General features: G+C 36.6%; 2 protein-coding genes across 3 annotated transcripts; one reads left to right on the top strand and one right to left on the bottom strand.

The window, feature by feature from the left end:
- Positions 1 to 4,637: 4,637 nt before the first annotated feature.
- CM2 (chorismate mutase 2) lies at positions 4,638 to 6,871 on the top strand. The gene is made up of 6 exons (XM_089139763.1): positions 4,638 to 4,927; positions 5,017 to 5,242; positions 6,073 to 6,159; positions 6,240 to 6,383; positions 6,460 to 6,552; positions 6,641 to 6,871. The coding sequence occupies exons 1-6, from the start codon at positions 4,890 to 4,892 to the stop codon at positions 6,869 to 6,871; spliced, it is 819 nt and encodes a 272-aa protein (XP_088995889.1). The 5' UTR covers positions 4,638 to 4,889.
- Positions 6,872 to 7,084: 213 nt separating this feature from the next.
- PUP5 (purine permease 5) lies at positions 7,085 to 10,395 on the bottom strand. 2 transcript variants are annotated; one of them, XR_016170708.1, is made up of 3 exons: positions 10,196 to 10,395; positions 7,553 to 8,890; positions 7,085 to 7,466 (listed from the first exon to the last, which is right to left on the bottom strand). XR_016170708.1 is itself a non-coding variant. In XM_089139762.1 (2 exons), the coding sequence occupies exons 1-2, from the start codon at positions 10,221 to 10,223 to the stop codon at positions 7,827 to 7,829; spliced, it is 1,092 nt and encodes a 363-aa protein (XP_088995888.1). In that variant the 5' UTR covers positions 10,224 to 10,395; the 3' UTR covers positions 7,085 to 7,826. The 2 variants fall into 2 exon arrangements, 1 of the variants encoding a protein (XP_088995888.1); XM_089139762.1 differs by having other exon boundaries at positions 7,085 to 8,890.
- Between the last annotated feature and the right edge of the window lie 3,490 nt (positions 10,396 to 13,885).

Here is a 13,885-nt window from a genome sequence, read left to right as displayed (position 1 = left end):
TCCCTTTCTTCTCTTTCTATATTTGCAAATATACACTTGTGATACAAGGGGCCCATCAGTTTTTCTTTTGGTGGGCCCCCAAGTCTAGCTTTTGCAAGGAGATAAAATAGGAGAATGCTGTTCTGTATGCAAGTTTTAAAGATAATGAGGGATTTTATCATTAATTTATTGGGATAACTGTGTAATCAGATTTTAAATTTGGGTAGGATATATAGTATCAGTTTTAGTTTGTTTTAAATTGCTAAGAGTCTAATAGGATCAGTTTTAGTTAGTTTAAATTGCAAAGATTCCTACTATAGTTGTTTTCTTATTGATGTATGTCTATTTTATCATTTAAACACTTGTAATCAACTTATTGACGATAACCTTGAAAGGATGAATTACAGCTTGAACTTTGTATGTTCACAGCCCCCTTCTCTTCTACTGATGAGTGTTCTTCTCCCCCTTGTCCTGATACAACTCAGTCTTCTTATGTTTCTTTTTTATTTTTGTCCTCTCTCTTCTATCCCCCATTATATCTCAATTCAATGCTCATTAGTAATTTTTGGGTATTGGATAGTTTCTTATCTTTATTAAGTCAGGAAATTCTATGACTGCATTAATGACAACTAACAAGGGTAAAGTGTCACTGAGCTGCCACCTGCTCCTCTTTCTATTTCCTTTCTCACTTCTCCCCACACCCTACTGATGAATCATCTGAGCTCACCCTGGTTGGTTTTGTTGGCCTGTATGACCTAGCTCAGGCCTCAGGGGACCCTCTTCTAACAATAAACAACCTTGGCAATTTATTGTGTCATTTCATATGCAAACTGATCTTTTGCACCCATGCTATAGGTTGGGACGCTGAGGTGTATCTACTATGATTGGTTTTTTTAGTCCAATCCAAGTTGTTCCATACTTGAAACTTACTGGCTTGAGTACTGATGTAATCATCAGCGACGTTTTTTTCTTTGAGCCATCTAATCTGTGCCATTGCCATTCATGCAGTACACACCTCAGTACCTTTTGTGAACTGTACTGGTAAGAGTCTCTTGGTTTTGGTTCTGTAATGTATCAACATCACTGTTTGTATCGTAATCCCTTTGAATGATTCAGCAAAGATAGAGATTCAAATATCATCCCTGTAACATAATTGCGTCATATTGTGAGATTTCTAACAAGAATGAGTCTGGGTTCTTTACTCACAAGGATATAGGTGGGAAGAGATCTCCATGATTCGTGAGATAGACGATTCAACTGTGAGATTTTTATCCCATGAAAGGTGGAGATCTGCTTCCCTCTATACTCATATGGGTAGAGACTGAACTCAGTGAGAATTTGGCACTATGGTCATCTATAATTATGTTTATAGTTCCTTCACTTCTTAATGACTGTTCTTTTTCTATTTTTTTTGGGAGCTAGAATGATCAAACTGATGTTTCACACTTCCAAGCCTCTTTTTGACCCAGGTTTGCACCCGACAACTGATGTTTCTGGGTGCAACTGAAGACACATTTACAAAATCTTCCATACTGAAATGCTGTAGAATGCGTGTGGCACACCAAAGGTGCTCTCCCTTGAGTGATCATTATTAGTTTTGTTTAATGGTGATTCCTATTTTAGTCTACTTCATTGCCTTAGTCATTAATCTCAATGAATGCCTAAATTTAGCGAAAGCTATCCCTCCACTTTCATGAGTTCCATCTTGTTGGTTATTATCAATATAAAAATAATAATAATACTAAAAAAAAATTCCATCTTGTTGGCCAAATTAGAATTTGAAACTTTATCGGATATCTGATAATAAGTCAAATTCGAATATGCACAACAGATACTTGATCTCCAAACATGGCGACCGCCCCCTTCCCCTCACCCCATTTGTATCTCTGCTTGATGAGTCACAAGCCCATGGAGCTTACGTTGGTACTGTTTCCTTGCTACCTCAATTTTTTTACAGTTGAAACCTTACTATCTCATTTACTGATAAATAATTAGTCAATTGTTTTGTCACATTTACTTTTGTTTCTTCCGTATTTTAGGACCAACAGTCGCTTGAGACTATTACGTAGGAGTGTAAACGGACCAGATTCGGATCGGATAGTGGCAATACCATATCTGCATCTTATTATATTTGAACGGATTCTAGAAAATATCTTATCGGTTTTTGGATGGATTTAGTCGGATTCGGATGATAATCGGATAATTATTTTCTTAAGTAGATTCTTCTAAATGGGCATGAATACATATTGAATATAAGCTTTCAACTACCTGTTTATACAATTATATCTTTACCATTTTATTTGTGAGGGCTAAGTTTGAAATTTAAGAATTCAACAAATTTGATAGCTATTTTAGTAGAAAATCTAGAAAAATAATCACATATCACGGGTAAAAAAATTATAAAAATAAGAAAAATAAATCTAAATAAATAAGTAACTTAATTGGATGATGTTATCAGACAGATAATAATCGGTAAGAAAAAGGTATACTATATTCGTATCCTATTAGTAATCTGACGAATTCAAATACCCCTAAATGGATGCTGATACGAATTTAAAAGCGAACTTCTCTTTCACTTTTTGCTGCCTTTGTTGTTAAATAGTAAACACATTTTTTTTTGGGTAAATAAAAAGAGGGGATGCAGTAGCGGCGACCTAGCGCCTCCCGCTACGCAATGTTCTGACTTTTTATCGAGTGCGACCTATGCAAGCATTAGCCCTGTGCACTACCAGCGCAAGCACTGTCCCTGTTGGTGGAGCCCCACCGGAGGCCTAGTATAGTCCACAGAAGCCGGTAGCACTCATGCTCAGGTCAAAGAGCACAAAACTGTCCAATGCAAGAAACAGAACAGAGGGGATTCGAACTTGGGACATGAAGTTTTTTACCAAACCACTTGAAAGTGAGCATGGAACCACTAGACCACCACTCCGGGTTCAACCTTTGGAATTTGCGTTTGGGCCACTTTAGTCTCAGTTCAACTTTTCTTTCTAAACATTTGGACTCTAATATTTTATTACTAAATAAATGCACTTGTTATTGTGTGTCATTTGGTAAACCACACAAGGCACAAGCCTATCGTTTCTACTCCATCTTAAATTTGAACCATAATAAGATCTTGATATAATTACCAAAAAAAAAAAAAAAGATCTTGATATGATATGATATGTGGGTCGCATATTACTTGCCTTTTATTTTGGGTGCTCATTATTTAATAGCTATTAATGATTACGGACGACGCGTCAATTATGACAACCGTTGGTCATCTTCTTTTTTAAATGCTAGGCTTGTTGGAAAGAAGTATCACTTCCAAGGGTTGAATTTCAACAAAGAGGATTTTTAAAGTCTATAGATTTCCGGAATCCCTTCTCTTTTTTCTTGTCCTTGTCGTTTACATGTCATTGTCAAATTACCTGTTCCGGTGTATTAGGTACAAAATTCCTTTAATCATGTCCATGACACTCAAGCAAGATTTTGTTCTCTCATATCCAAAATCTTGGTCGAGATTACTGTTGAATTTTAATAGTCGAGCAAGATTTTGATCCAACGGACCAAAATATTTCGCTTGATAGTCTTGCGCATTAAATACATTGGATTGGTAATATAAACTAATTTAAAATGAGCAAATTGCTTCCACATTTCCACAATGGGTGAAGAGTGTCTAGATAAAGACGATGATGCTCGCTACTTTTTTCTTCTTCTTTGTTTTTTGAGAAGGGCATTCAGGTTTTTTATATCATTCAAAGTATAGTTGTGGAATTTTAAAAAAAAAAAACAAATTACATGTAATTACATCTACTACCTTTGAAAAAAATTAATTACAAATACTCTTTACGATTAAGAATTGAAAGTCATAAATGGATAGCTCTGTTGAACTAGTAAGGGGTATCTTTAATTGATTTTTTCCCCCTAAGAATAGTAGATATAATTGATTGCAAATACAAGGGGTTTATATATAATTTACCCTTAAAAACCATGTTAGACAAAAATCAATAATAGATTGAACTAATGTCTCCAATGAAAGTGCAATTTTAAAGTACCTATGCTTATAAATGGACCTTTATTTTTAAGAATCTCCATTGTAAGGAATAAAAATTGTCTGTTGGGCACAGCTATGCGTTACGCCACACGAAGAAAATGCTAAACAAAAGGTTGAGATTAAAAGAATGATTTTTGAGAATCCCCTTCTTCCGGCACGTTGTTTCCTACTCTCTTTGCCTTTCCCTTTTCATTGTTCCTCTTCTCGATTGATGGGCAAATCTCAAATGAAATCATGGAAATTAGTTTTCCAACTGGAGTTTTAGAAATAGGCAGGTATAAAGTAACGGGGATTCCGGATCATCTCCCCAACGTCTGCTCCCGACATCTATTTTATTATTTGTAGGCCCCACATAGTTTGTGGTTGTAAACGAAGTATTCTGTGCTCCCCGTCAGGGAGATGATCCACACTCTGTACACACTCTGTAAAGGGTGTCCAAAAGTGAGTTTTTTTTTACTTAAAATCATTCTTTTATCTTAATAATTTATTTTTAGTATATTTCACGTTTTCCATTGTAGACAAGTATTATTTTAACCCATTGTGGAATGTGGAAGCGATTTGCTAATTTTTAATTAGTTTACATTACTTTTCTGTTTTTCTTTTTCCCTGAAAGTTCTCTTAAACAGAACTTTTTGTTTCAATCTTGAAGGAAACTCCAACCAAACTTTCGTGTGAAGTCAATGTATCTTTTCTCCTTCCCACCGAGCCGAAATCATATTGATTGTGAACATCGACAGTGTGGTCCATTTATTCCATTGGATATAAATCTCAAATTGGTTTCGTACAAAGTAACTGAACCAAAGAATAACTCTTCCTGAGTTCTTCCTCACCTGAATCATTGCTCATCTAAATCAGTGGTCCTTCTGCTCGTTTAATGGCTACAACTCGTTTTTCTTTTGAGGGCTCTACTGGGTTTGTTTCTTCGTCTTTCCTGAAACTTAAATTCTCAATTTTGTTCTGTTTTGATCATTTTAATCGTTTTCATTCATCTGTTGTTGCAGGTACTCAAATAATGAGACTCCTAATTCTTCTACTGATGCATTGACTTTAGAATCGATTAGACAGTCTTTGATTAGGCAGGAAGATACAATTGTCTTCAATCTCATTGAGAGGGCAAAATTTCCGCTTAATTCTCCTGTTTACAGTGACTCTTTATTGAAGATTCCAGAGTTTAATGGATCTTTGGTTCAGTATGTCGTCAAGGAAACAGAGGCAATACAAGCCAAGGTCTTTCAAGCTTTCTTCTCTTCTATCTTCTTTATTTTTTTTTTCTTTCTCTGTTGCAAGGTTTTCAATTGTGGAATTCGGACAGTGACGATTCTCATATTTAGAGGTTGTTTGTAATCTTGATTTTCTGAAGTGGGTTGTATATGTTTAAAGGTCCACTCTTGATTGTTGTTTTTGATCTGGGGTTTTTCAAAATGATGGTTCATATGCTTCCTTCTGATACTTTAGATCGGTTAAGTAATTCAGCTTCCTTGTGAACATGTTGTTGAAGCTCTTTTCCTTTCTAATTGCTTATGTTCCCTGCATTGGTTGTATCCCATCCATAAAGAAACCACCCTTTTTGTGATTTGAATGGGGAAACTGAAGCAGAAGATGTAGAAACATAGAAGAGCAAAGACTTAGAGAAACATGATATGCTATGTTTCTTTTATTGCTTCATGTTCTCTGTATATCACACAGGAAAAAGTAACAGTGGCAGAATAGAAGAAAACTTTTAGCACTGTGAGCTTAACCTGTTAATGATTGAAGCACCAACCACTTTTAAGTTCCTGACAATGTCTTTATTTTCAGGCCAGGAAATACTTCTTTTGCAGTTTCCTTCTTCTTGGGATACTGATAGACATGGAAAATAAATAAGTTAATGATCACCTTGTAGATGAGTTACCTGTGTCCTATTTCCATGTTTGTCTTGAGTTTGCAGAAATGCTAAAAGACCATTAATATTTAATAGTATGTTCTGCAAAAATTTTGTAATTGGGGAACACTGATTGATGAATTGGATGCCAATTGAGCTGCAGATAACATATGCAGGGTTTTTCTAATATTTTCAGATTGGTAGATATGAAAGTCCAGAAGAGCATCCTTTCTTCCCAAATGATTTACCAAAGTCAGTAGTGACCCCTTATGACTATCCACAGGTCAGCCTCTTCTTCCAAACATTAATAGAAAGGGTTCCCCTGGTTGAATCTTTTAGGCAAACTTGGTTTTTGCAATGTAGGTATTCCATCCTGCAGCTGCTTCCATCAACATCAATGAGAAGATATGGAATATGTATTTCAACGAACTTCTTCCTCTATTCGTCGCTGAAGGCGATGATGGAAACTATGGTTCCACTGCAGCATCTGATCTGAATTGTTTGCAGGTATGAATGAGTAAATCATCTAAGGAACACTTACAAGTGTGTTGAATGTTACTGATTATGGATGTAAATCTGTCAGGCCCTCTCAAGACGGATCCATTATGGGAAATTTGTAGCCGAGGCCAAGTTCAGAGAAGCTCCACTGGAATATGAACCTGCAATTCATGCTCAGGTACTGCAACTAAAGGGAGTATTAGCAAGCATAAAATCAGATAGCTTCATTTGGTGGTGCTGATAATTGGTTTTGGTTTTTCTTCCAGGATAGTGATGCTTTGATGAAACTTTTGACATTTGAGAGTGTTGAAGAGATGGTGAAGAAGAGGGTTGAGAAGAAGGCCATGGTGTTTGGGCAGGATGTAAGCCTCAATGAAAATGAGGACAGTAGAAAGTACAAGATCAATCCATCTATAGTTTCTCTATTCTATGGAGAATGGGTGATGCCTCTAACCAAGAATGTTCAAGTTCAATATCTCCTCCGGAGGTTGGACTGAAATCCTCCTTTGCTGTACTCCTTGATTGTATCCCAGAACACTCTAAGATGCCCTGTACTTGGATGCCTTATTAAGGCTCTCTTTGGGATAATTTTATTTATGTTTATGATGTATTTATGAATAATCAATTATTGTAATAGGTTATGAGTGATAAAGAGTTTTCATTTGGTTACTTCTAGATGTAATATGCTATGTTATATAACAAGAAATAAGTTTGGTACCATTAGGTAGATAATATATTATGTATAATCAGTTTGGTTTTGATGCCAGCTGCAAGAGATCAACAGTTCCTGCGCTAATCCCTCATTTAATCTCAACAAGACAATGCAAACTTGAGGCTTACGTGAACTCAAACATGTTTCTTGCCTGTTTTATATAAAGATAAACATAATTTGAAGTACAAAGGTGAAATCATACTGTCCTGATGCTACTCTTTCTAGTCTTCCACATAACTGTTAGTTCTGGGAAGTCTAACTTAGGGAACAGAGCCTCTCTGGAGCTCAATCTGGTTGGCTCTTCAGCCTGGTTTCTTGGCTCTTGTATGTTGAAGTACTCTTCCAAGAGTAGGAAAAGTGGATTAGTTAATCGCCTAATCCTGAAGGTAGAATTTAGATAGATTAGAAAAGGGAGGCTGGAACTAGAGACTTCTCAACTAGAAGAGATGAATGGATAAATACGGACCGTATGGCTACATTTGATGACAGGAAATGGCCTAGGAAATTCATGGAGATAAAGCTGGAAAGGATTCTTGTGGTATCTTTAAGAATAAGGGCAGACAAAGTTATGCTCAAGGAAATTCATACAGGGAATATTAGGTGCTTGTTGTGTCCAAGAACACTCATGATTGATTCACTGCAAGTAGGATCCTGCACGGAAGAGAATCAAGCGAATGAGCATTAACTAAATAATACTGAATGTTAACCTTTCTGACTACGCATTCTGATTACGCAGTTCCTTATGATGTGGATCCTTTAGTGAAATTGGATTCACCATACATGTATGATCCAAATCCCCAGAAGGTAATGATCAATGAGAGGATCTTGAAACTACTCATAGGGTCATTGAACAGGATGACTGCAGCAATGCTTGTTAAAGGCACCCTCACTGCATTTAGAACACCAGCCAGCACAGTGGAAGCCAAATAGAGCACAGCAGTGCCACCCAAAACACCAAGTTGGAAAGTGATAGCAGCCCAGACGAGAACCATGTAATATGAGGCTTGTCCATGCTTGAAGCTCCTAGCTTCCTCTTTCATGTTCTGAAAATCTCTATTGGCAACGACTCCAATCGTGGTAAAACAAAAGGCAATCAGAGAAACCATTACCTGTTGCTCCAACACAACATGGAATGATCTTCTCCCAAGTAAATTCACAAATACTAGTTCTGAAAGAGCAAAGATGAGTCCATGGAGAGCAGAACCTAAGATATCCCAGATGAATCCCATGATATACTGTCTATTGCTGACACTGCCATATCTATCTGATCCTGAATCCAATCCAATGATAACCATGGCAGCAGTAATGATAACTATAGCATTTACTGAGTCACTGTTTAATTTGTTGCCCACCAGAAAATATCCAAATATGGCTGAGAACACAAGGGAAGACGAAGCTAGAAGAGCAGCAGTCGATGCTGGGAGGTAGGCATAGGCCCATGCATACATAAGGTTGTCAGCAGCACTTAGAAAACCCAGAACAATGTAAGACAGACTGAGTTTGCAGGTGAGAGCAGTAGGCTTGTATTTACCCAGAAAGTACATGGGAGCTAGGAACAGAGCAGTTACAGGCCAACCTGCCACTGTCACCCATGAGATGATCCACTTGCTCTTGCCCCCATCAGCATAATAGAGACGGGATAAGAGGCTGGAAGCAGGAAAAGCCACAAGCATTGCTCCACTGCTTATAAATAGCAGAATCCAATATGAAATTGGTTTCCTTCTATATGTTTCCCAAGCCATTCTACCAAATTTGGAGAGCTTGTCCTGAAGGAAAACTGAAGGTCTTGCTGATTCTTCATCCTCTGTATTATTTTGCAAATAAACAAGTCAAGTTATGCTAGGTTTGATAAAAAAAGATGCATTAAGTCAACTAAAAAGGGTGAAGCCTGCCGAAGGCTTCCGCACAAGCAGAGTCTGGGAGGGTAATTTTCCTAGTCCCCTCACCCTAACTGTGGTGCATCAAACATTGTGCCAAAGGCCTGCCCCTTAGATGCAATGCTAATAACTGAGAAGTAGATTAAGCTCAACTAAGTTACAAATTGATCAATCGGATTTTTCTGTTTACAGTGCTAATAATGGAGAAGTAGATTAAACTCCACAGAGGTGTTAGCCTACCTAACAACTCTCTGTAAATAAGCCCATAAAATGAATGCCATTGGAGATCAAACCAGGTGTCAGTTAAAGAGCTTGTCCATTTTATTATGTATGATATGATCCAGATCTTCTTCGTGCAGTGTTATAAAGACTCGAAAAGACCTTTATTTGAGTATGATTACTTCAAAATTACTAGATAACAGAAAAATTTGAGGATGGCAGGCCTAGGATAGAGCTGAACTCCAACAATGAATTTATCTATTTTGTTAAAACTTTTTTTTCTTTCTAAAATTAACTGTGTTTTAGAATAAATTAATCAAAGAACATTTGGCTTATACCGAAGGAGCTATTACCACAATTGACAATAATATCTGAAACAAATACAGATCTAGTTGCCTGGAAAACTGAGTTGGTTGGAACTGAATACCTTCTAACATCATCTATTAAACCCATTTGATAATTTGTTAGGAGTAAGAAACAGAAACTAATCCCTTATTTTGTAGTTGCTTTTATTGATTTTGTTGACAAGTTGTTCAACTACCATATGATTGTTCAGAACAACTAATTAACAGTAACAAATAATTAGAATCTAATTAAATAATAGGTCAGAAATAAATAGAATATGCTAAAAATTAAAAACTACCATTACAAAAGAAAACCCAGTAGTTTTTAGATTCACTAGAATGCTTTCACTGAACTGGACTAATTTTGGGGATGAACACTATAGACTTTCCAGAGTCCCAGCCCACCTGATCCAAACTATTAAAACCAGTAACTGAGCTTTTCTTATGACACCCAAGAAGAAACCAAAGTCAAGAGTCCTCACAACACAAAAAATGGGAGCAGAAGCAACAGAAAAATCAAAATTTGAGTAATTTTCAAAGATTATAACACTAACCTTGCACAAATCTCAAAAAAGATTTGAGAAAAAAATCCTAAAAAGAAAGGCAAACAGTGAAGAAATGCTAAAAGTGGGGATTGTAAAAAGAAAAAAAATTAGAAAAGAAACAGACCTAATCTGGAAGAAGAGTCGACCTCCATGGGAACTGAACTGAAATTCCACCTCAAGCAACAATGGAGAACTTCTTTCTGTTGCCGCTTGTTTATAGAGACTTACCCGACAAACCCAATTGCGGAAAATTTCCAAAATTACCTGTAAAATGGATTTTAAATTCCAAAATGAAAATTTTAATATTTCGCTGAGTACCATTCACAAAAGATGTCAAGCCTCCAGATTTCACGATGGCTGTAAAAAGAGCTAGGAACAAAAGTCCTTGTCAAGCGGAGTATAATAATGAATGGGTAAATTGAAAACTATTCAGCTCCAAAGCTGAAATGAATGGATCACTTGTTTATATGGATTTTACTTCCAATTCTCGAGATAGTTAAGTGAAGTCTCGATCTCTGTCGATGGTCGTCCGATTGTAAGATTTCTTATCAATTGCGGTAAGATTTCCCAGATCTTACTGGATTGATAACCAAAATGCGACGCCTTTATGATCATTTAATTAGAGTTTGGTGGGTCCCAGTTACAGTCTAACCTGGCTGAAGATTATGAGCCCAGTCTATGGGTTCGGTGCAATTTTTCTCGTATCAGGTTATTAGAAGTTACCTTACGCAATTCGTAGCTCTCTCCTCAGCAACCGTGGCTGTGGCGAATTTATGGCGCTCTTGGGGTTTCTTGCCCTCAGGTAACACATTCTGTTGAGGCCCACGTGGTATAAATGTATAATAGCCTTTTTATTTTATTTTATTTATTTTCTAAGGTAAAACTATAGATAATTTATTAGTATACATGTTACATGGGAACATACTTTGTCTCCAGGGGCATCACGAGACGAGCATTATTTGTTTGAAGGAGAAAAAGAATGTCAAAGAATGTTGTCTGCCACATTCCATGGGATATATTCCATGGAATTAAGTAATGCCCATAAAAATCTGAATGGAAATTGAGAGTTTGAGAGCACAAGAACCTGATCAAGGTTCAGCAGGGGATGGATTTTATTCTCAGAAATTCAGATTGCTCAATGGTCTTGGCTACCTCAGATTCTCAGAAGTCAGAACAGCAGCAGTTTTCTTCCATTCTTGGAGAGGAAGCTGTAGCAGTAGGGTTGGGGCTCATCAAGCTATTGGAGAATGCTATCACAGAGCTGAGGTGTTCCATCTCCAACAGCAACAGTCCCTATTTTCAAGGAATGAAAGTTTGCCCGGTTCGCGGGTTCGCTACCCGGCGAACCGGGTGAACTGGCGAAATATTTCGGCGATATTTCGCCCCTCAATTCAAAAAATTCGCCCCTTGTTTCGGGACTATTTTGGTCAATAATTTTGATAAATTTGATGCTAAATCATAATTTGATGCAAATATGTGGTAAATTTAAATTATTTCCTATAAATATTTTCATTTAAATCTCCTGCCTAGTCACATTTAACGTGTTATCTTCTAAGACCTAAATCATTCGGACATAGTTGGAATGATTAACCGACGATTCTATTACAAAATTCCTTCATAATTTAAATTGTTTCCATAAATTATTTCATGTATATACTCTTCCCTGACCACATTTGGCATGTTGACTTTTGAAGACTAGATCATTAGAATATAGTTAGTAAGATTGCTTATTAATCTTGAAGATTTTGCTATAAAATGTCTTCCTATTTATAAATTATTCTATGTAGATTATCCTCCTCCTAATTACATTTAGCACATTATATTTTGAGTCTTGAATCATTGGGATAGAATTGATAAGATTGTGATAAAATCGGGAGAGAAATTGCCTAAAAAGTGCAAGAAATAACATAAAAATCTGAAGAAAAAAATTTTCCGATATAGCACGAGATATCACCAGATATTGCCCGTGTTCCATCTCCAACAGCAACAGTCCCTATTTTATTGTTCGAAGTCAATCTTGTTGTAGACATCCCTAGCAAAAGGGTCTTGTCTTGTTAGAGAAGGTGATTAGCCAGATTCCATTACTTGGCCCTAGAACCTTGTCTCAAAAATGCCCTGCCCTGTTTTACTACATTTCCAGTTCCTACCCAAAAAAAATTTAAAAAAATGATTCCTACCAGGAAAATAAAAGAATCTAATCAAGGTGTAAGGTGACTATTAGGCTTCTAGCTGTCCCTAATTTAAATTATTTCACTATAATCTCGTCCTTCCTTTCATTTAGAATTATTTTCATATTATTTCATCATTCCATATCATTAGTGTCCTAATTTGACTTGATTGATTTTTTTATTGAAACATTTTTATACATGTATTTCATTTAAATTTTTTTTTTTGTTGCCAACCCCGGTTTCCAAGGCTTTGCCCGACTAATCCGGTGTTCGATCCGGGTAGCACACTTAGTTGTGGTGGGTGAGTCTCCTAGCAGGAATTTTTTGCATCCACAAGGTTTTGATATCGGAACCTTACTTAAGCGGACCAAGTTGCTTACTACTTGGACCAACCCCCGATGGTTCATTTAAACCTTTTTATATGTTGTATTGTAATGTTTTAAACATTTCCTTAATTATTCATAGTTACCTACCAGCATAAGATGTATGGTGTCTATTCATTTGAGAAGTCATTCAACCATTTTTTCTTTTGAGATTTTATCTTGATAGTGATCTTAAACTACCATAAAATGATTGACAACAATTCTAGCATCGCTGCGTTGTCTTTGTCCACCTTCAATTGATTTTTTTGGGGATTGACACGGGCGTGCCCTGTGATGGGTCTTAACTCTTACGTGTGGGAGGATGGTGGCACGGGAAGGTTGGATGGAAAGAATTTAGATACATACACATGAGTATACATGTATTGTGAAAATTACGAAACATGCAAAATACATGAAATCCTCAAAATAACGTTAGAGACATAGAACTATTGAAGGGACATGGAATCATATAGTATAATGCATCAATAATGAATCAAGAGAGTCAATGAAGAGGGGATTCATCATTTATTAATATAAATTCAACACCCATGAAAGTAAAGAGTGGAGTGTGACCACCATCTATTTGGAAGATGGGATCTCACTCTCAAAAGAGAAGATAAAAAAGCAATGAGAAAGTGACTAAAATGCATTTATAATATGAATTGAAAAAGAAGGGGAAGAAAATCATTGAGCTAGTTGAAGGGGAGAATCAAAATAAATATAAGAAAAGTAGAGGTTGGAGATGTCAGGGATGGTGCCAGCCTTTCTCTTCTTGTTGTTGCTAAGCACAAGCTAACTCCTTTACAATCCTCTTCCTTAACATAATAAGGGATGTGTTTAAATATATACAGAGAGGTCTGTTTGGTATCGAATTCGTATAGGGAGAGTTGGGTTGATCTAGATCATGCATAAAGGATTAGAATAGGGAGTTTATGATGTAAACTAAAGATTTGGATGTGAGATTAGGCGATAGGCTTAAGTGTATATCTCACCTAGATGGCTAGACCCTAACCCAATGTTTTTATGTAAGACCCAAACCTAGAAGATCAAGAATGAACATGTTATGGTCCATCCAAATGGACAACATTGTACCAGGATCCGTATCCCCGGAGATTGAAGTGGAGGACTTCATAGAGGTAGTTATGATTGAAGAAAAGAGGAGGAAGGGCCCCAATACACTAGTATGGGAAGGCACATTGCATATTTCTAGGGAATGCATATCGACGAGGCTCATGATCTGGCAAATTTATCTATTAAAAACATCGTTGATTGTAGGTCATTTGA

The sequence above is a fragment of the Hakea prostrata genome, chromosome 11, assembly GCF_041222555.1.
Source record: "Hakea prostrata isolate BN-2017 chromosome 11, UWA_Hpros_2, whole genome shotgun sequence".
In the NCBI taxonomy this organism is placed as follows: Eukaryota; Viridiplantae; Streptophyta; class Magnoliopsida; order Proteales; family Proteaceae; genus Hakea; species Hakea prostrata.
The sequence above is the reverse complement of the archived record's forward strand: the minus strand, read 5'-3'. Positions and strand labels throughout refer to the sequence as shown.

Coding starts and splice junctions, on each gene's coding strand:
- CM2 (XM_089139763.1), top strand. CDS start 4,890: ATGGCTACAACTCGTTTTTCTTTTGAGGGCTCTACTGG. Junction 6,160..6,239: donor CCCCTTATGACTATCCACAG/GTCAGCCTCTTC, acceptor TTTGCAATGTAG/GTATTCCATCCTGCAGCTGC. Junction 6,553..6,640: donor AACCTGCAATTCATGCTCAG/GTACTGCAACTA, acceptor TTTTTCTTCCAG/GATAGTGATGCTTTGATGAA.
- PUP5 (XM_089139762.1), bottom strand. CDS start 10,223: ATGGAGGTCGACTCTTCTTCCAGATTAG. Junction 8,891..10,195: donor CGACTCTTCTTCCAGATTAG/GTCTGTTTCTTT, acceptor AAAATAATACAG/AGGATGAAGAATCAGCAAGA.